The sequence below is a fragment of the Lipophrys pholis genome (assembly GCF_963383615.2).
Source record: "Lipophrys pholis genome assembly, chromosome: 2".
Lineage (NCBI taxonomy): Eukaryota > Metazoa > Chordata > Actinopteri > Blenniiformes > Blenniidae > Lipophrys > Lipophrys pholis.
Window position 1 is genome coordinate 18768118 of NC_137636.1, and position 22819 is coordinate 18790936.

General features: G+C 40.9%; 2 protein-coding genes across 2 annotated transcripts; one reads left to right on the forward strand and one right to left on the reverse strand.

Moving 5' to 3' along the window:
• The first annotated feature begins 1888 nt into the window (after window positions 1-1888).
• On the forward strand, window positions 1889-10814 carry drc8 (dynein regulatory complex subunit 8). Its single transcript, XM_080458070.1, has 13 exons — window positions 1889-2195; window positions 2852-2957; window positions 3221-3295; window positions 4970-5043; window positions 5167-5291; window positions 5439-5540; window positions 5661-5887; window positions 8410-8538; window positions 8873-8945; window positions 9128-9204; window positions 10234-10276; window positions 10498-10564; window positions 10681-10814. The coding sequence occupies exons 1-13, from the start codon at window positions 2186-2188 to the stop codon at window positions 10797-10799; spliced, it is 1227 nt and encodes a 408-aa protein (XP_080314196.1). The 5' UTR covers window positions 1889-2185; the 3' UTR covers window positions 10800-10814.
• A 902-nt stretch (window positions 10815-11716) lies between these two features.
• On the reverse strand, window positions 11717-22369 carry adpgk2 (ADP-dependent glucokinase 2). Its single transcript, XM_080458462.1, has 7 exons — window positions 22030-22369; window positions 18131-18290; window positions 16966-17156; window positions 16745-16841; window positions 16510-16646; window positions 15680-15816; window positions 11717-14451 (listed from the first exon to the last, which is right to left on the reverse strand). The coding sequence occupies exons 1-7, from the start codon at window positions 22223-22225 to the stop codon at window positions 13888-13890; spliced, it is 1482 nt and encodes a 493-aa protein (XP_080314588.1). The 5' UTR covers window positions 22226-22369; the 3' UTR covers window positions 11717-13887.
• Between the last annotated feature and the right edge of the window lie 450 nt (window positions 22370-22819).

Genomic DNA, 22819 nt, shown 5'->3' on the forward strand with positions numbered 1-22819 from the left:
TTCCCACCAACCCTTTGAGTGGAAGGCCACATACTTGTGACTGCATATGATCATGTGCTGATGTTTCATGTTTGTAAAATATTGCTTTTCTGATTAGTGATAAACCTTGAGATTCATCGCTCAATATTTGAACTGTTTGAGTGTGTCATTACTTTTTCGGTCTTGGAGGCCATTCTGAGTGGAATTTGTATATTTACCGTGTGGGTAAACAGCTCACTGTGGTGATATAAACAGCTCACTGTGGAACAAGATAGAGCCTGACCGAAGATGGATGGATGGATGGATGGATGGATGGATGGATGGATGGATGGATGGATGGATGGATGGATGGATGATGGATGGATGGATAGATAGATGGATGACTGTGATTGTGTGTGATTGTCTGTCTCTGTGGTTGCCCTCTGGTAATTGGTGACGTGCCTCCACCCATAGCAAGCTGTGGTATACAAGATGTTACTTGATGTATCTTATATTTTAAAGATATTAACTTGTAATATTTTAAGTACAAACAGCCTGCAAACATTTTTTTTCACATGCAGTGACAGGGAAATTTTTACAGGTTTACACTGAATTGGTATTACCTTGTTGTAGAACTGACTGATGTTTGTTTTTTGGGGGTTTTTTTCAGATCAATGAAATGAAATACCTTCACAGTGATTCAACTGTATCTTTGGTCATATCAAGTGAAGCAACAACATAAATACAAGCATCAAAGTGAAACCACTGGTCAAACAAGGACTGTGGCACAGCATTGTGAGATAACATTGAAACATATTATTAGTTTAAACTCCAAATGGATGTTTCCCTACTTTAAAGGGGGCAGGGAAACATAGTTATGTTGTCTTTATCATGTTTACAGATGCACTGTGTGTGCAGTTCTCTGTGTAATCGTCTACTAAAATCCACTGTTCATCAACTAATTCTCAAATGTATCTGTACAGACAAACACCCACAATGTGCTGTGTTGTAATGCATTCATTTATACTGGAGTGGAAGTTTAATTGTCCCTTTGTAATTTCAGGCTCACCTCTCTTCTTTGTCCACACTTTAGTTTATATGTCACACTTGATATACAGTTTGAATGTCCAGCACCAAGTTGTTTTCCACCCACAAGAACATCCCAAAGAACAATGTTGTGAGTTTTGCCCAATCAATAATATGTCACAAATATCACAAGCTTTATTTCATTCTCTAATATGCAGATATGATTAAAGATTGTTTTTTCTTCATTACAAGATGCCCTATTGAAAACTGATGACTTCGCGCTTTATGAGAATCACATCTTTAGATAAGAGTCACAGCGACATCTGGTGGTCAAACAAAATAAGTACATTCCATACAACGTGGACATTCTCGTGAGTAAACTCATATTAAACATTTGATGAAACGCTTATACATTAGTTCACACGATGAGTTTGTCCGTTTTATCATATTTTCAACATGTACAGTATTTATAACAAAATGTTGCACGTGCCAGTGTGTGGACTAATGTCTCAGTAGAGCTGAGAGCAGGAAAATATAACATGTCTTTGTGAAATGTGTTTTTAATGTCTTTGGGGAAATACAATTACATACATTTTCGAAATTAGCACTTAAAACCACATTACAAAAAATAATGATAAAGTTTTTTATTTTATTATTTTTTGTTTGTTTGTTTTTTTTACATCCAGATTGGTTGACTCTATGACATGCTGAGTAAAGTTCTTACATTTTACAAAAAATCAGAATGTATGATAAATTATTGTGACAGACAGACATGTATGGTGAGTGTCGTACTGCCCTGAAGGCCGAGGTTCCTCCGGTACCGGGAAATGACTGTGCCCGTGAGGACGTGGCGGAGGAACCGGACTCGAGCACAAAAAGGAGCGGCATGCGCAAACTCGCTGACGCAGCAGCTGCAGCTCCGTTCCTCTCCACACAAACGGTGTGTTGCGTGTATGTGAGGTATCCGGATCTTCCACGTGGACCCTGTCATTGACCAAAACACACTCCAGTCTCCGTGGCAGCACGCGGGGCGGGGGCGTGGGCGGGGGTGGAGGACGCGCCCGGAGCCGCCGCCGTTGCGCAGTGCAGAGCGGCACAGGCGAGCAGGGCGGCGAGGGCGGTGCGGGGCAGAGGTGCTGATCTCCAGATGTGAACCTGTAACCTTCCAGGACTCAAGCGATCCACTGACCACACGCTCGTCATGCAGACCGGTAAGGCTCATCCTTACTTCATCACACTGGCTGCTTCACATTCACTTCAGTGTGCGTAAATATTTAAACCTGTGATTTGAGAAATGCGCAGCTACTGTTTTACAACTACCCTTCATTACAATACCCGTAATACCGGATATCACGAGGGGTATTTCTGCGGGACGTGTATGATAGTCAGTGCAGTGACTTGTGGTGGGTCTTGGTAGTGGATCATGCTGCACACGAGGAAGCTGCAGTAGTTCACTGGAGCCGTTTCATTATTTTCCGCAGCGCACGCAGCACATCGCAGACTCTTTAGTCCAAAACAAAGCTTCTTGCTTCACATGTCTAACATCTGTTTGTGTAGATGGCTGTAGACACATGCACAAATGCAGTGACCACTTGGCCATCATGGGTGGGTGGTGCGGTGCTATAAATAGATGTGGAGGCTTTAATTGATTTTGCTATAATGCACAATGTGGTCATCTGTCTGTGAAACTAGAGAAATCTGCAAGACTGCAGTGCTGCTACCTTACATTGACTCTTTTGTTTGTGGTTTCTCATTCGTAGCACATCAGACTAAAATTTATTATTTTTGTAATCCAGATGCTAGGGTGACAGTGTTGTGTTGCAGTGATAAAGTGAGGGTCATGTACAGTATGTCTGTGTATTTGCAGGTGTGTCTTTGGAGCCTCACCTGGACTGGGTGGTCTCATGTATCTTGTCTCTTTTCCTACTGATGCACATGTGCCTAGCAGCTCCGGGACTAACCGGGTCAGCAAGGTAACATTGCCTGCCTAACAGCATCTCTTTTATATGTTCAAATACAGCATCAACTCAGATGTGAACAGGATATTCCTCTGAATTCAGCAAATGCACATATGCATTATGAAATGTAGTTTTGCATGTGTCGTCAGCAAAACAAACCTCTATAATCTATTTTGTGTCAGCTTTTGATACAAAGCACATTGGCAAATGTTCTAAGTTACAAGAGGACAATCCCTTTGAATGAATTTTATTTGAGTTTTAATTTCTTTATTCCACAGAGAGGAAATACTCGATGCTCACCCCCCTACTGTAGCACTGCGCAATCCCTTCGGCTCTGCAGAGGAGGAACGTGGGTGAGTGGCCCATCAACATTATGCCGTGGTGGCACATCCACCTCAACACTTTATTTTGAAGAGAAGAATTGTTAAAGTAGAACCTATTCTGTACCTTCTCTTCTTTCGATTGGCCTTAAATGTTGAACTTCAAACTCTAATTTAAAGTTCAAGTCTGTATCCCTGGGGAAGTTAAACTTAATAAAAAAATAAAGAAATAATGACTGCTTGGGCAGTGTCTCCTGAAGCTTGATCGAGATAAATGTGAATAATGACAACAGACGCATAATGTGCAACCACATCTAAATTGAGCTTGTTTCAATTGATGAAGCAGCTACTGTCAGGTTACTCTGTGGACTTTGGCTGTTCTGTGGTGCTAATGGTGTGACCTCTGTCTCATAAAGATAAGATTACATGTGCAATAAAACCCGATGCTTCGTCAATGAAATATTTTTTCTTCTCAGAAATCCTCACTCACACTTCAAATAGTGTTTCAGTTCACATCTGTGCTATTGTTTGACAGCAGAATGAGCACTTTACGATAAATTGTTTGGTTTATTCAGAAAACTGTATGATTCAACATAATGTGATATAGTATGATGTTTGTGACAATGTGGCTGCAGGTTTTTTTAAAGGTAGAGAAATGTGTTTTTCCAATACATATTGAAGGAGACTTCCCGTGGGCTCACCACCTGCAGGAAGGTTCTTAATCAGGTGCAATGTGATCTGGGTGACGGTGCTCAGACTGTCACCCCCGCGACCCGGAAACGGATAAGCAGGAGAAAATGGATGGATATTGAAGGAGAATTAATGGATACCCTTTAGATTTATCTGGCCTTATGGATTTGTAAGTTTTTTCCAAAGTGTACATAACACTCCTAGTTCATAATTTAGGCAAACATGTTTCCAAAGTAGTAATTATGTCATTAGTGCTTCTTCGAACACAGCAGATTGACAGGTCACTGTTATCTGCTTCACATTACAAATAATAACTTCCAACTTTCCAATAATCTCCTGTCACTGTGCCAAGTGTCAAAAGTTTCTTTAGTAACTTCAATTTCTGCCACCTTGTGGCTAAAGATCCCACAGCATCAATACAGTACTGGTGAGTGTGGATCAGCTGTTTAGTTATACACCAGAGTCAAAGCATACAAATGGAAAGACTGAGTAGAACGTTAGTGTTTAACTCAAATACCCACAAAAGATCCATGTTTTAAAGATCCATCATTAAATAGAATTTGATTGATTTATTAACAGAATATAAACATGTTTTAAGATGATCCCCAACCGTTAAACCTTCATTTATGAGGTAGAGCAATTGTGGTGAAATGGAAATGTACTTTGGATAAATATGGTGAATAGTTATTTTCTCTGAAGACACAGCTCAACTAAAGTCTGTTTGCAGTGTTTGTTTCAAGTGTTTAGAGAGGGAGAAGGCGGGGCTCGAGGAGCCTGGCTGTTTTGGGAAAGATGTTAAGTAGTAGGTTGGTGCTTTGGTTCTCTCAGGCAGGCGGCAGGAGGGCGACTCCATTTAAACTGTGGCTGCAGGGAAAGATTTTGGTTTGATACACTCACTATGTGGGATTCTTTTGTTTTTCGCAGGTTTCGAATTTGGTGTTGAAACAGATTTAATGATACTAAATTACTAGTCCTTAATATTTCCCTAACGTGTACGCTGTGTTGAGTTTACCACAGGTGGCTGCAGAATTACATTCAGGAGAACCTGAAGAGCAGCCCTGAGGAACCGGAGCTCAGCACCAGGGAACAAGGTAGACAGCGCCTCCTACTGCTGAAACCTCCTGTTGCTCAAAGTGTTTTCTATTATGGTTTCGTTCTGCAGCTGTCTGTCAGTGCATCTAACGTAGTCTTTCAACATCTTCCTTGTGCTTCAGAGGTCTTCTTCTTGTTTCGACTTTATGACTACGATCGCAGTGCTTTCTTGGATGGTTTGGAAATGATGAAGCTTCTTTCAGACTATAACTCCCATCATACACCTGGAGCACAGGCCAATGAGCAGGCGAGTCAGGACCACAGTAGATATGTAGATGCATGTGTTGCATGTATGGACTGACCTTTGTTTGTACATGCTGTATTTAGGACATGCATATTCTTTACTCTGTTTGTCTGTAATACAGTATGGATGTGTGTGGCTTTCTGGGTTTAGGTGGTTTCCATGGTGGATTTCTTACTCCAGTCTCAGGATTTAAACCATGATGGCCTGCTGACGCCCTCCGAACTGCTCTCACCTCCACTCACTCACACACAGGTACCCCACACAAACACAATACAGATGGAATGATTAATTCTTACATTTCAGTAAATGTAAATCTTCCTCGCAGCGACATTGCTATTCACTCCAGCATTACATAAACTTTTTCTCTCAAAGGACTCAAATAAGGCGGTGGAGACAACAAACACTGATACTGAAGAGAAGGCAGGAGTGATTGACGAGATCCAACTCCCGGAGGAAGAACAACCTCATCATGAAGTGAAAACAGAAGAACAGGAAGTTATTCAGCAAATAGATCAACATGAAGAACGACAAATACCAGAAGCAGCAGTACAGAAGGAGCAGGCCCACAGAGTCCCTGTGCATCAAGGGCAACCAGAAATATAAGTGCACAGACAAAAGAGAAGCCACCACCTTATCAAACTGATGCTTTGAACAACTACGTCTTGAAAATTGTCTTCCCCACAGATGGTCTTTTCCTGGGACTCTTACTGTGGATTTCACTGAAGTGTTGGTTTAAAAAGTGATTTGTTTATTGCGATATTCTCCATGTGAATGCAATGATTACCAGAGCTGTTAAAGAAACAAAAGAACAGAATTCAAAATGCAATATTGTCCATAAAAGTAAAACAAAAGCCATTACTGATAAAATAAAACACTATTGCTTTATTGGTATTTTTGTTATCATATTCTGTCCCAAATGGCTGATGAAAAGTATTTTCTGGTGTTCCATTTACTTTACACCACCTGTAGCATTTATGTTTACCAATGTCAGGTGTCAAATGGATGTGAATGTTTGATGTACACATTTAAGGGCCTTACGATGTTGGTATATGTTTTGCGTTTAGCTTTTATGCACAAGGACTGCACCCATACTGTTTTTTATACATATTCTTCTGTCATCTTTGACACCCAAATAAAATGTGTTTTCCTGAAGAGTTTGTTTACCATCTAAACAGTCAATCTAATTTATTCTTTAAAGAAAATTAGTTTTCTCCAATCAGTTGTTGGATGCATTTCAAGTCAGTCTTTTGGGTCAAGTAAATAGTAAAAGTTTATAGAATGTTTGATTTAGGCTATGGCTGCACATAAAAAGTGTTTACAGAAAAAAAAAGTTTACAATTTGTTTTGTTTTACTTTTTGTTCTACCATTAATATTATTTACACTGATGGCAAAAAAAAAAATCAAGCATATAATCGTCATGTTTTTTTTGAATATGTTGAATTTGCTATAATTGAAAGAAATAATGAAGTTACAAGGGCACAGTGTATTGTTTTTAATATAAATAAGAAAATGTGAAAAAATAAAAAAATTAAATTGTGATTTTTTGTTCAGGATTCCTTCTCCACTTAAATGGAAATTACTTAAATAGCACATATTAAAAATCATGCACCAGTGACTGTTGATTAGATGATTATTCCCATACAACAATCGTTGTCCCTCACATGGCAGCAGCTTTGGTTTTTGATTTTGTCTTGTGGATATTTGTACCTTTGCCATCTAATCTCTGCATGTGAGTCTCTGGGCATGATCACACCATCACATATACAGTATTAGAGGTCTAACTGATTAGCTATGGGCAGTTCACAGAGAAAAACACGTTTAAGAAGGTTATTTGCTGATAAATTTTACAAGCTTCAGCCTAACTGGTCAAAGCACAATTATTGGTTATGACAAGCACTCGTCCTAACCCAGTGAAGAATAACAGATGTTTTTCATTTAGTCACATATACATAGTCTGTGGGCAAAGGACTCTGTGTTCAGTTTAAAAAATATAATTCTTTTATCAAGCCCACAGATATCCCATTCTAAATATTAATTTCATGTTTTATTCTCAATTTTATTTCTTATATATGTCTTAAATGTATGCTCTGTACAGATTATTATCATTTAAGAACTGTACTGTTTTGTAATATTAGACCTTTATACAGTTATAAATAAAAACAAAAATGACTCTATAAATTTATATTCAATGTTTTTTAATGCGGTTGCTCACTTGAAAGGGAGACCTACAACAAAAGTGATAACAAATTAAAGTTACCACCGACATGTCTGTAGTATTCAGACTACTTAGTCGAATTGCATATTTTTTCAAGGGTAGTGTATTGGTTTCTTAATCCTAGTTTTTATGAGGTAGGGATTAGTTTCTCTTTGTAGAGATGTGACTTCATGTTGCTACAATATTCAGAGGGTGGAGGTGGCTCTGAAATATTCATCAGACCTCTGAAATATTCATCAGAATCATAAACAGCTCAAATGATGCAAAGCAGGAACAGCAGTATTTTTCTATTTTCATTTATCACGTGCTGTTCAACATTTCAGTTTTTAAACAATGGAAAACCAACTATATGTTTTATTCTAAATTACATCAAGGATATGACAGGTCTACACTTCTCTCTCTAACTACTTTCCGGTTTGCGTTTTATTTATTCTACATAACATGAGTGGTGGCCCTTTCACAGAATAACTGACTCCTGTTGAAAGCAATGGAACTGCCCCAGAATAAACCACCAAGGTAACGTGGATCCAGAATGAACGGGACACCCCAGGCACACGCTTATTTTCTGTTTTCCGTTGACGTTTTTTTTTTTTTTAAAGAAAATTACTTTGTGTATTAATGGCTGTGTGTTTGTGCTCTTCTTTTATTTTTGTGTAATGTTCCGTGTAAATTAATTGTAAAAAAATATATATATAGTTACTGCTAACTAAAGATCACGTGACTTCCGGTGTCGCGTGAGAAACTATGGCAACCAGCGGCCAGACAGCAGGTAAAATACAACATAACACATTACATCAACTATCTGCTTCTATCAACTTCTCAAACTGTGTCTGATGCACTGAAAGCTTCAGAGTATCGCAGCGTTTTGACTTTCGGTTCTGTAAGTTCTTTCTCTACTTCTTCAGAAACAGAACGCTGACTGCCATCTCTGTGCTCTTGTGTCTGTCAGAGACCATCGTGTCGGATATCCAGAGGAAAATCAAAGCCTCTTTTGAAGCCTTTGACTATTTATCTAACAACACCGTGAATGTCTGGTCAGTAACACTGAGAAAATAATATTTATACAGAAACTAACATTTTAGAAACTAACATGGGTTAAATCTAGGCCAGCATCTATTAACCACTGGTACAGGGAGACTTTTAAGGTTCTGCCAATGAGAAGCTGTTTAATGGGTTCTTGGCACCATTCCTGAATCATCTCCCAAATGACAGAGCAGACCTGGCACGCTAAGGGTGCTTTGATTTAAAGTGGCATCCCTGCAACTCTACAGGGTCTGGAATATGTCATTTTCTTCTTCCTAAACGGTCTGTGGATAACAAAATTAAAAATTAAAATTAAAATGATCACCGTGTGTGTTTGTTTTTCAGGGAGGTTGGCACCATAATCTTCTCACTGGGTTGCTTCCCTTCCCAGGCAGACCTCCTTGACTTCATAACGGAGGTCAGAACACTACATTCACATTTTGGATGGCTTTAGATATATGTTTGAAACCTTTGTTATAGGTATTGTCAAGACAATAATGTGGTTGACTTTTATGTTAAGTGAAAGAAAAAAAGACATCTGTCATGTTGAAGAATTCAGAGGCTAGTACATATCTCAACCCAGCACTTATGTTCTATCAGGTTGAAGACAGCGACTCGGGTTATGTCCACTTGGACAAATTCCTGCCAGCTATGACAAAGGTGCTGTTGGAGGACAAGTAAGATAATCAATCAATCAAACTTTGTTTATATTGCACTTTAAGTACGGAAAAATCCAGCGATACCCACCCATCTGCCCACTCCCTGCCATTGTATATACATATCAAAGATAAATAAATGAGTGAATCAAAATTCTAAAATCCTACAACAGGTAAAAAGAGGACGTTCGCTAAAAAGCCTTGATTAGTTAAAAGCTTTTATTATGAAGGTCCTTGGGTTCTCTAGCAGGCTGATCAAGACAAAGACTTTCAAAACCGTTAAAGAATCTTAAAATCAATCCTAAAAGACACGAGGAGCCAATGCAATGCTTTTAAAACTAGTGTAATTAGGATCTTGCTTTCTTTTCCTCAGCACACGAGCAGCTGAGTTCCATAGAAGCTGAAGGTGTGAGATGGGGTTTTTTGGGGCGGGGGGCCAGAAAGCAGGGCATTACAGTCGTCAATCTGGCTTGAGACAAAAGCGTCAGCATCTCCGTGTTGGCCTGAGAGAGAAACGGATGGACTATATTCCTAAAATGATAAAAATCTGTTTAAACCCCATGCCTTACATGTGGACTAAAACTAAGCTCAGAGTGGAAAAAGACGCCCAGGTTCTTTAAAGACGATGGCTGTAATTCTAACAAATGTTTCTCTCGCAGCCTTAGGACCGATAATATAAGCCTCTAATCTTCAGTGTGCACCTTTATGTCAATAAATCCAATCACATCTGTGTCTTTCGGCTGTACTGAAGGATTAAATTGAGAAGCTGCCTAGTTACCCGACCAGATAATATTCCGTTCATCTCTATTGGAGTCTTTACATGTTGAAAGATACTTCTCTTCTGAAGTTGTTTACTCAAGGCAGTTATTGCAGCGAGCTTTCCAGCCTTCTTACAAAGTCTGAGGCAAACATTTTCAGAAGAAATGAGAGAAATAGCTCCTTCATGCTCTGTAATGATATTGATGTTAAACAAATGGCGCACCGGTTGTACTGCTGTTGAGAGCTTTTGCAGTCATGTCGCGTCACTTCCACTGTGTTGTGGTCTTTCAGGTTTCCTCCCATACACGAGGATGTTTTGCTTCAGGCATTTGAGGTGAGAATGATCATTACTTTCTCACATTGTCCAGTTGTTGCAGTTTACAAGCTTTAAACAGAATTGATGCCAATGGCATTGTTGACAGCTTCATTTGTTAACCAAAGGTTAGCTCAAGCTTGGTCTTCAGTCCAAGCAGCTGCACGGTAGCCGAAATAAAAGACCCGTCAGAACAGAGGACAGTGACTGTTTTTTGTTTTTTTTAAACCTTATGTTGTTAGGTTCTGGACAAAGAGCAGAAAGGATACCTGGAGCCTGAGGAGTTGACAATGTACATGACACAAGAAGGTAACCGATGTTTGTGGCTTTCCCTTGTAATGTTAGAAAAACAAAAAAAGGTTTGTATATTGAGAATATACAAATCAGCTGCAGACTTGTTGTTTTTATGCCGTTCTTATAACCAGGTGAGCCCTTCACACAGGTGGAGGTGGATGAGATGCTGACTGCACATGCTGACCGTGAGGACCATCGGATCTATTATAAGAACATACTAAGCCAACTGACCACTGACTGTGGCCAGTAAGCAGCTTCACATTGTGTGTTCATGTCCGAAGGGTTACAATGCAGATTGGCAGTCGTACGTTATTGAGGTCGCTAGCTCAAACTTTGATGGGGTACCTGATTTTAGATTGAGTTTTTTACAGCAGTATTGTGTTCAGTGTCATCTGGTTTCTTGTTTCAAGGCCTGACCTAGATATTTTTGAAACAGTTCACTGAATCACATTAAAAGGTATATTCGCTACAGTGCTGTGGTTCTGTTCATGTAAACTTAGTCAGAAATCAGGATCGCCAGGCTTTTTTAGCAGGTATTTCGGCTGATGTGAAAACACGTCACACTGGCTGCAATTTGGCTCCGAATTGAATAAATAGCTTCACGCTACTTCAGACCGAGGCGGTAGTAAAATTACCAAGAGAGAGAGAGTTCTTGCTGTTGTCCCAGAAAGTGCTCTGAAAATAACAGGCAAGGCAACATGCAGTCTTAAAATAGCACAGGCTACTTACAATGTTGAACCACCGCATGCAGCACTTTATGGGCTTGTTCCCATGTCCATATGGCATTGTGGTAATACAACAGCCCAAAGCCTTTCAGGTTGCACATAGAAATGTGCCACAGTAAATTCTGATGGATATTATAAATCAGCAATAAAATGTCCTGTGTTCATTATTTAAATCTAATCGCACAAGGGTGTCAAGTATGATGCTTCCACCGGGAAAATAAAACAGAAAATGTAGTAGTTAAAGTATAGGTGTATTTCCTGCATGCGGTGACTGTTTGTACTGAGAAGTTAACCATTATGGTGAATCATGCTGCAGCAAAGAAGCTTTAACGTAAACAGTCAATTGTGCTGAAACAAAGAAAATGCCCACTGCAGCAGAAATGATCATGAATCTTTTCAATCCCCTCTGATAAAAAAAATAAATAACCACAAAACTAAAGCCATGATTGCTCAATAAGCGTAAAATTTTATCAGGTGATTCTGCATTGAATAGTCAACATGCATGATACAGTTAAACAGCAACATGGATGAAATGACAGAGAGCGTCGGGAAGTGTTGCAGAGGCAAGCAAAAGCAGTTCTTCATGTGAGCATGAACACATACTATGATTTCAGTTCACAGTAAAAACAACCCATCAGTCCTTGTTTGGAATCACGATAAAAGGCAACAGAAGAAAAAACAAACAACCGTACAGTGCAAGGAAAAGAAAACTCTTCAATGTTTGTTAGTAAACACTAAAAACAGAATAAGGCTCATTTATCTTCAGTCAAACCAAAGCATGAAGGAATACAGTCCATATATGCAGAGGAAAGAGTTTTTTTAAAATGGTTAAGTTGAACTTTGCCATTTCCGTTTTTTTTATCTTGACCTCAAACAACTAAATGGAAAGAAAAGGGCAACATCATTACAAAGACTAATCAACACCTCACTCACATATTGTGGTACACTTGTGGAACAAACTTCTTTGAAACGGGAATGTTTCATTTGCACATGATGAAAACAAAAATGTTAGATCAGATTGCATCATTAAATACAGATTTCAGTGTAATCCGAGTATCAAAGTGGTCAAGTAAAGACGTAGAGCTATAAAAAGAGTGAGCATTGGGAGTGGCATCAGGCACCATGTTGGATCACTTTACAGCGGGACAACAAGGGCCGAGCATTAGGCTACAAATCCTACTCCAAATGCAATGAAGACCAACTGAATGAAAGATATGTCTATACCGCCCACTACTCTGCAGGTTAAGGGTATTCATGGTGAGTCACACCATTGGTTCAAGTACAAAGTATGTCCGATTTAAAAAAACCCAGATGTGATTGTTGTCTACCACTGTATTGAGGATTATCAGAGATGCACAGTAACTCTTCTTTGCAGCATCGTTATGTGTTCCATTTTTTGTCACACTGATTATTTGGTCCTTAAAGAGCAATAAACTGATGCACAACAGATCAGAGGGAGGATATGATGAATGAAAGTGATTAGGAAAGGTGAAAGACATAGAGAACAATCATGGAGGTAGAGAGAATACATCTTTGACATCATATCCAGCTATCAGCAGTGGTCTCCTAACTTTTGTTTTTGCATTATTGCACTGCAGCTGAACCACACAGGAATGACAGCCCGAAGACCAACAACCACACTACAATGCACTTTTCACATAAAGAGGGAAGAACGGGAGCTTTCTACTGTAAATCTGCCCTCACCGGTGAGAATGAGACAGGAAGGGGAAGAGGCAGGAGCATTTTGCATTAAAGAAAAAAAAACTTTACTTGTTTCAAAAGGCAGGCGAGGTCAAATGCTGGTTAAAATGCTTAGGCCTGTAGATTTCAAGTAGGCAACAGCCCCGAATTAACATGCCGAAGGTTCAGCTATTTCTGAACCTCTAGGATGTTTGCTGCATTGCAAAGTCTCAGGTTCAAATGAGGCAGTGTTTATCCTCACAGCAAGAGTTATGTAAAAACCACAGAACAGGGCAAACTGTGTTTTTCCAAACCTCATCCTTCTTCATCTCATCCTGGCTGAGTGCGAAGCCTGCTAATGCTTTGGAGAAACAGAGACGGGTCGACCATTTGAAACACCTGAGTGGGATGATGGACTACAGCAAAGATACTAGGCCAGTTGAATCTGATTGCGACAGAGCAGGATCATGTGTGCTGCATGTTTGGTTAAAAATTAAATATCACCTGAACCGGATGCACAGTGTCTGTCGTCAGGTTTAGGCTAGCAGAATTTTGGGGGCATTTAAAATCAGTGAGGTTACCCAACTCTAATGCAACCTCACTCATTTGTATCCGTTTATGAAATGTTTTCAATAAGAAGATTTTGTCTTCCACTGCCTCATTGTAAAGATTTGAAAAAAAAAAAAAACCCCCAAAAAACCAAGAGTGCTTAGATGTTTGATGTATAGTGGCCTCACCTGATTAATAACCACTGCAGTCCATCATCTTACTGACAATTCTTTTCCTGGCTATCCACCATGAGCTGCAATGGAGCCAGCATTAACCAGATACCTGCGTCATGATGTCACAGCGAGACAGCGTCACACCAAAACAAGTCAGGAATGCTTGCTAACCTCAAGTTAGCACTGCACTTATCCCATTCAGAGTTCTCCTCTAGATCTGCAACACCAGGCCAGCAGCTGAGATGTTGTCTCCTCCACCTGCAGTCTGAAACACCTCTGTGCACACCAGCACTGGTGCGACGCAGATCTCGTAGTCCTCCTCATACCAGCAGCTGACGGGCCGGGTCTCCTGCAGAGGGATACGCTGACTTCCCTCCTGCCGGCTGATGGAGAAAGAGTCATCCATGATGAGCCTGGCTTTGCTCGGGTCGATGTCATTGGAGCCGCAGACGTGGCGGTTAGCTGTGAGCGAGGCCTTGGCTGTGGCCGACATGGTGTTCTTCCACTTTGACCCACGCGTCACAATCATGGCCTGAAAGGCCAGCGTGTGGACGTGGAGTCGCGTCAGCGGTTTCACCTGAGCTTCAGTGCCATCTGCCTCGCTTTGCGCAATGGTGTCCTTGTGGAGCTGGTTCAAGATGCGGTAGACTTCCCTCATCTGGTCGAGGACTGTCGCTACACGAGGGTTTGGGTCCGACAAGACTGTGATGTTTGAGCCTTTCAGTAGGCTCAGCAAGTTGGGAAGTTCTTGTTCATTCATCCCCAAAGAGTCCGCCTTAATAAATTAAAAACAGAACGGTTAGTGGAGTGTAGTGTGGAAATATATTTTCTCATTTGGATCTAAACTGGGGGTCTCCAGGAAGCTTCAGTGAGTATGACAAAACCAATAATTGTAAAACAACTATAGAACAGAAATTATTGTTACCTGGAAGGGCTGCAGCACAGCTGAACTGTATAAGCAATATAGATGGACGGATCAGATGCATTTATTTTTAAGAATTTTCAAATAACCTATAGCAATTAGTCAAAGGTCTAGAAGTGGGATGATGGTCCACTCTGAGGTTTATTTATATACATAGTAAGTCTGATGGCTCAACACTGAACAAAAGCAGCACATCTGATTCAGAATCTATGACAGTGCACCTTTAAAGGATGGGGGGGGGGGGGTGGTTAATGTGCCGCGCTCAGCTCCCTGTGCAGAAGACACACACTTCTGGATGTAACCATGTTAGCTATGGAAGCACTGCCAGCAATGAAGAACTGAAACTGAAGGTCGTGTCAGATCTCTGAGGTGTCTGGTTATAATCTGGAGCAAAAAGCTACTGACGCTTGTGTGTGGCTGAATAAACTTTTACAAGATAGTGAATATTATTGCATGCATGATAATATGTTTGTGCAGGCATGTGTTTTGTACAGTGGAGATAGGGAATGATAGCACTTGTTATCTCAGGACTGAAGGTGGGATACTGAATGAATCACTGTGGTGCAGAGTCTGTCCTCCGTCCAAGAGAAACAGAATATGAACTCAAGACCATATCTTGATGGGGATACGTATAAGACGCCATCATTGTAGGCCTTTAAATAATTTGTTCTGTGTTGGTTGCAGATCAATTATCTGGAGCAAACAGTAAATACTATCAGCGATCAATAACGATGCTGGGCACCACATCACTTGAAAAAAAATAAAAAATAGAGTTCAACTAAACAGATATTCCACTAGTACCAAATAATTCAGCTGCAACAGTCAGACTTTCTTTTCTCATATAATCGTTGTGTCATGACTTTACTGAATCAATCATGTGAAGCAGAATAGACCTGCAAACACAGAAATGTAAATAATGTTCCTGTTGAGTCACTTTTTGTTTACTAATGTATTCAACATATTTACCTAACAAAACCAGCTTCAAGTTATCTGCCTCTACAAGTTCCTACTAATCAACCAGCAATTTGTATTTTGTTTGTAAAACTGCAGTCTCAGCCATGAAATCCATTCTCATACGTACATGAGGGATGACATATTTGAGCAGGTCTTCCATTATACTCTCCTCAACAAAACTGGCCATCTCAAAATGGATGCCAATCGGAGGAGACGAGGAGGTCAGCAGGTCTGCCAGCCGGGAGAGGAGAGCGTCTCGCTCACCTGAAGGAATGAAAGCAGCAAGAGTGAAGAATTAAAAGAAAATGACAGCTATCAGAAGGGGAGATAAGTCAAAGAGAAATGTCAACAGAAAAAAGGTAAAGAGGGAGTTCAAACCACAGAGAAATGAAACGAGAAAGAATAGACACTGACCAAAGGGGCCGTCTTATCAAATTAGGCTCAGCTGGTTTGCAGATCACAAAGAAGTTGCTATTTTGACTCTGTGATAATGCATCATACCAACTAATTTAACATTCAATTGCAGCAAGATACTGCAGTGGAAAGTAACTACTTTTTTCCTATCATAATGACATCAGTATCACATCCACAAGGCGAAGGTGAGTGAACGTACACGCCGACAGCTGCAGAAATAAGTTTGAAAAGAAACACCGAAGAGCCTATTTTTAAAGACATTTCAGGTTGGGCCTTGTAAAGAGTGCATTAAAATGGAAACATTTTAGAATCTACTTTTCTTTTTTGGCACGAAAACAAGAGAAAAGTCACATTGTTGTTGTTGTTATTACAGATCATGCAGACTTTTAACTTGTCCAGCCCACTGAGCCCAAACAAGGCTTTAAAGGAAGCATGACATAAAACAAGAACAGCCTTGTTTTAATATTATCATTGACCACTAGCATTTAAGTTTAGTTCACATCGCGTTTATTAGTACAAGAGAGGTAGAGGCCTCTTCCTCACCAAACTGGAAGGGGAAGTTGTCCATCATCTGCAGCCCACCCACCACCACCAGGTCTGGGTCAAAGTCTGCGAGTTTCGTTGCGAAGTCCTCCATGGAGGCTAGATAGGGGTTGTGGTCATCACTGTGGATGATATACCTGCAGGACACCGACACAAGCAGAGCCACGGGTGACCTCATATGACTAGTCAATAGTCTCCGCATTCGTTTTTGATATATCATCTGGACAACACATACCTGTTGGCCCTACGCGATGTGTAGCGCCCCCAGCTGGCACCAGATGGATACTCCAGGATGAGATGAATGTCTGGCTCTTCCACTGCATTGCCTGCCACTGCACATGTAGAGGCGGGTAAAAAAACAAACAACAAAAAAAAGACAGGCGAATTTAGAAAATCTGATGCACGAGGATGATTTTAGGAAACGGTGTACTGATATAAGGAAGTTAGTGTTTGTACCTGTGATACGTTGGGAAAGGACGTCAGTAAAATCAGGGCTAAAACTCCCCCCGAGCAAAACATCACAACCTTCAGTTGCCATGCGGCTAGCCATGACCGGTGCATTGCCGCCTACTGCCCATCTGTTTCCAGGCAAGTCCCGGGCGCCCTCCACCAGCTCACTGAAGAGCGTGTCATTCAGCATAAAGCGTCTGCAAGAGATAGAAAATTCAAAAGGTTAATCTGACCTGGTAAATCATAAAAAACTGAGGTTTGGCACTTTCATTAATTCACAACACTGAAAAATGTCCTAATACGGTTTTAACATTTTCTCAAATCTAATGTCGACACCCTCAGAGCAGGCAGAGGATCAGCTCCTTGTGATCTCAGGCACCCCAGGCCCCCTGGAGGGAAACCACTGTGATATGACTCCCACTGGACATGAAACTGACACAAACTGCATGTGTGCTGTTTAATGAGGTTGGTCTGGTTTGACCACACAATGACGTCACGTAGATTAAAGTTATGAGGCTCATGTACTCATACTTATCACTTTCTCAGTGTCTGTCCGCCTGAAGCTGCAGATATTAACTTTCAAACGTCAAAACAAGCCCAGTTAACTTGCGACAATTGAGCACCTCTGGACATCATGTCTCGTTCCATCCACCAACCACACGTTGACCACAGACTGTCCAGGAGTTGACTGATGCTTTGATCCAAGTCTGGGATGCCATCCCTCAGGAGAACATCCGCTGCCTCATCAGAAGCATGCCCAGGCGTTGTATGGAGGTCATACAGGTAGGTGGAGGACACACACTACTGAGCCTCATTTTGACTTGTCTCGAGGAATTTTCGCTGACGTTGGATCAGCCTGCAATGTGATTCTCCACTTTTATTTTGAGTATGATTCCAAATCCAGACCTCCAGGGGATAATCATTTTGATTTACATTGATCATTTTTATGTTATTTTGGTCTCAACGCACTCTACTATATGTTGAATAAAGACTTTCAACTGCAATATTTCATTCATTGAGATCTAGGATGTGTTGTCTTAGTGTTCCCTTTATTCATTTGAGCAGTGTATATTGGGTGACAACCAACAGATGTGGATAATAAAACATTTACAGAAGCACTGGTTTGTGTGAACAGAGCCAAAGCACAGCTTTCAGGGGAGGCATGACTTACTCTGCAGCAGCTCCCGGTGCAAAAAAGTATGCAAAACTCTGGGCCAAGTGCTCGGGGTTTTCCAGGTAGTTGTGATGGAGCGGCTGATCTGTGGCAGGGAGGCCGATCTTTTTGAGGAGTGACACACCATCTACAATCAGGTCGACACAACCTCCAAAACCTGGGGATGAAGGTAGAGAAGAGATGCTCTTACACCAAAACCACACCGAACAGCAGAAACTAACAACACCTCTATATCTTCTTTCGTTTAGCAAGAGGCGTTTAGGAGAAAATCAGAGTGGCTGTCTGATGATGCGGCTCCAGGCATTCCAGTGAGTTGAACAGTAGAAACAAGTTTAGAGCAAAAATATGTTTCGACGGGAAACGCTTTGCAAATTTGGCAGAATTAAAATCCCAACATGCTGCTGCAGTAACACATGACCTCAAAAGACTCACATATAGAACCTTTCAAAGTATCGCTCTGAGCTACAAGCATTCCACGTCAGGTCTGAACAAAGGTCAACCTGCAGGATAAAGCGATTGTTACCTCTGTTGTTCCCAATTACTTTTAGCTCCTTTTATAAACGAAGTTAGAAAATATTTTTATCATCATAATTTTTTTTATTATATCCTCAATAAAAGATTTGGTTTTTAGCATTTGATGAGAAGGTAGACAAGCCTTTCCCAAAGCCTGATAACGCCTCCATTTCTCACTCCACAACTAAAACACATTCCCTTTGTCATTTTGAAAGACTAAAACCTGTTAGAAATCAAAGACTGAAGAGCAACAAGCTTTTGGCAACATTTGCCCGAAGAGGAAAAGACGACTTCAGGTTGCACGGCTCTAAAAAGGAATGTTAAATATTAATCATAGGTTTCATCTGAGATTACCCTGGCCTAGATTCAATCAGGCGATAAAACACCTGCATCAAAAGAAGAATAAAAATAATCAATATAACTACCACAAAATAATGTGTTTAGGCAATAGAATTTATCTAACAAATAGCTGCAAATAAATAAATAAATGCTTTGATAAACATTTGCAACATGTGTTTTTCCAAGTTGGGGTTCAGCGGCTGTTACAACATATGTTTGTGAGGCTGAACCTGCTGTTCAGCGGGGTAAAGGTTGTACAGATAAACTGTTCGAAAAGATACAATTCTAGGCATTAGTCAGAACAGGAAAGACAACAAACAGCTGTAAAGATACGAGGGCATGAAAACATCATGTCTTGTTTTTACTATATACAAAGTTCCAGATCACATAGCTTTAAATCTGACAGCACGTTTGTGGTCGTAACTGAAACAAACAGAACGTCACACATAAGTCAACATGACGTAGTTTGTGGCCAGAAAAACAGGATGTATGTTGCGTCAGAGTGGGAAGCTCTAACTTCTGAAGTCATCAATCCTCAACAGGGAACTGATTAAAGTAGAGGTTTAATGAAGGGCAGGGAAGATTTTTGACATTAAGTCCCTTTAAAATGCTATTGTGGGCCAATATTATTAAAAAGGATAATCTTTATATCAAAAAATGCCATGCCTTGAGTTTCTTATCAGGAATGAGCCCATCCGATCAGGTTCCGATACCAACGTAATTCATGAATCGGAAATTTCCGATCCATGAGCCATGTCTGTGCGTTACTGTCTGCTGAAATTACTCAACAAGGGATTCCCTGCCAGCTACAAAATGTGGAATGGATTTCCTGAACGGAGGCGGGTCTCAATGACACACTGTGTAATGAGTCAGGAGATCCGTTCCGCAGTTTGCAGCCAGCGAGCAGGCTAGCGTAGCAGCCCTGTGCTGTCCAACTTTTTATGACAACATGTCCGCTGTTTGGATGTATTTTAGGCTCAAAACTGTGAAAATAGTCCCAATCGTTTGTGCTGCGTTAGTGCTGGAAAGATTGCTGTTTGTGCTGCATTGCTAAAGAATTTCCCCAGGGATTCAGAAAGTGATTCTGAGGTTTTAAACTAATATCAACTTACTTTTGTTGATTTGTAAAAATATTGAAGACATTCTAAACGTGCCAAATATGATCACTTCTCCAATAAACTGTTTATTCTAAGCTTTCCTGTTGATAACAGTCTACAAACAAGGCTGGTTCAGGTGACCTTGGACCATCAGGTTACATTCCTGTGAGACTTTTTTCAAAACACTGAACTTCTCTCCTCTTTTCACTTGCCACTAACTTATGTGTCTTTTGCTCGTGTCCTCTCTCTGTATATTCCTTTGCATCTTTTGTGGGAATGGAAGTTTGTGATCTGCACCTCCTATCAAGTCTGCAGTGTGAGGATTAGCTTGATGTCACCTCGTTCGATGCTCTTGGTCCTTTAACTACGGTGGCCTGGAAGTGCAAGACACTACAAAATCGAGAAAACACTACAAAATCACAAAAACCACTAAAGAATCCCCCCCCAAAAACCCTACTAAAGCACTACAAAATAGAAAAAAAAAAAAAACACTACAAAGTAGGGAAAACAACAGAAACGTCAGGTAACTGCTGATGGCAGGGTCGTCACTGATTAGACGTGCTGCTAATGACTGATTTTTGTTAATGTATCCATGAGAAATCATATAATCATTTTGTGTAGTTGAACAGGAAAGTGCACATTTAATCCAAAACAATCTATGAAACAATCAACAGCACGTCTCCATTGTACTTAATTCTATTGACCACTAGATATCCTCCTCCAGCACTGTGTGTCACTGAAGCCTCAAATAATGAACCATGTTCAAAATGGACTTTCGAAACTTCAATAAAGCTTCGACCAGCCGTCTCTATTTTGTAGTGTTTTCTGGATTTTGTAGCGTTTCCCCAGTTTGGAAGCGCTTTTTGGATTCTGTAGTGTTTTGCACTTTCAGGCCACTGTATTTAACAGCTCCACTATTTCCTCGTCCCAGCTGGTGAGACCAGAAAGGTGCCAACTTGATTGAAGTTTCTTCCTGTTAAAGGGAAGTTGTCCCTTTCTCTCCGACAATGCTCACAGTGGATTGTTGGGAATAGAAGCACAGTACCTTCATTTGCTGACCAACTTGTCTCTGTTTACAATTTGCATGGAGTTAAGAATCTGCACTCTGTTTAGTTAAACGAAATAAACAAATGTGTGACTTCAGAAAGTCCAGAGTGTTACTGTTCTGTGGATGTGTCTAAAATTACTCAAATACATATGTTAACCACTGCACCCATGTCTTAGAATTTAGGAGAACATTTTCAAGCATTATTTGTACTTTCCGCAAATGTGAATACACTCTCTCTGCCCTAAACGAGTGGCTACTTCACGTCAGATCCTCCTGTACCTTTCACCAGCGTAGACCGTTTCTCTTCAGTGATGTTTGATTACCAAGGTATTAACTGTGTCAGCACACCCCAAGTACAATCTATTTTCCATTCCTCCTCAGGTGGATCCAGCCATTTTCATGGGAGCACATACTGGCTGCATTATGTTCCCCTGCCCTTGTATTTACCCCTCATCACATGAAGCCCAGCAGGCCTGCACAGAGGGGCAGAACCAGGCTGTTCATTCAGTCACCTCTTCTTTCACCTGACAACATTTCATCTCACCATTTTAACACTACACAAAGCAGTCTCCGTCTTTATCAGTCATTGTCTTCGAGTGAGCTTGTCATCCAAGTAGTTAGTAATGTTACTGTGTGCCCAAAATGTATATGTATGCCTGTAATTTGTTAATGTCTACCGATTTAAACTGAAGTACAGCTTCAACGTTATCCTGGTTAAAATACATTTGAGAAATAAATGGGTAAAATTGCTCATACTAATCTAGAGCAGTTTCCTCCCCCCAATGCTATCATTGAGACTGTAGCTTGTTTTTAATCGGACAGATTATTAACCCCAAAGCTCCAGAATGTAACCAGGTGAGGCTCGCCGTAGTTAGCCGGCTCTGACCACCTGCACGTACCGATGGCCACTTTGGGTCTGGCGACGTTATTCATCCCGACCTTCCGCTCCGCCCGGAGCAGGGAGGACAGGACCGCGTCAAGCCGGTCGTCCAACCCGGCGCGCTGCGGTGAGCGGAACCATATGGCCAGCAGAACGACGAACAGAGACACGGCAGAGCCATATTTCATCCAGGAGACCCTGCCTCCCCCCTCCATCGCTCGCTCGTGCTGCTGGCTGCGGAGGCTCGCGGTGGTAATGAGCCAGCACTTCCGCCCATTCGACCAGTGAACGGCCGAGCCCGATTTAGGATGCTCGATTTATAAACCGGGGTGTCCCGGTATGGATAACAAACCATCTCCGGGATTTGTGAGGAAGATAAAGTATAGCACTGCTTCACTCTTCCTGTTTATGTCAACATGAACACTTCAAATTTTTAAAGATGTAACCCCATCCCATTCACGCTTCGATCAGAAATGGTCCTAGCAAGTTGTACCGGCGGTAGACGCCGTCATATAAAAGAAACGCTTCTCTACTCCAAGAGGAGGAGCTGTGTTTGTTTTCTCTGACAACAAGGCGGAAGTCTTTTACCTTATTATCTCATATTTTCCTTCATTGTTACCTTTTTGAAAATTAACCTACTATTGTCAAAATAGCCTCTTCAAATTGTGGTATATTTATACTATCTCACCCAGGATCTGATCATTCTGCTTCAGGATTTCACAATGAAACCCCCGACACTTTACACACAGTGACCTACAAAAACACTTTAGGTGGGGTGGGCCATGGTGAGGATCACAATAACATATATC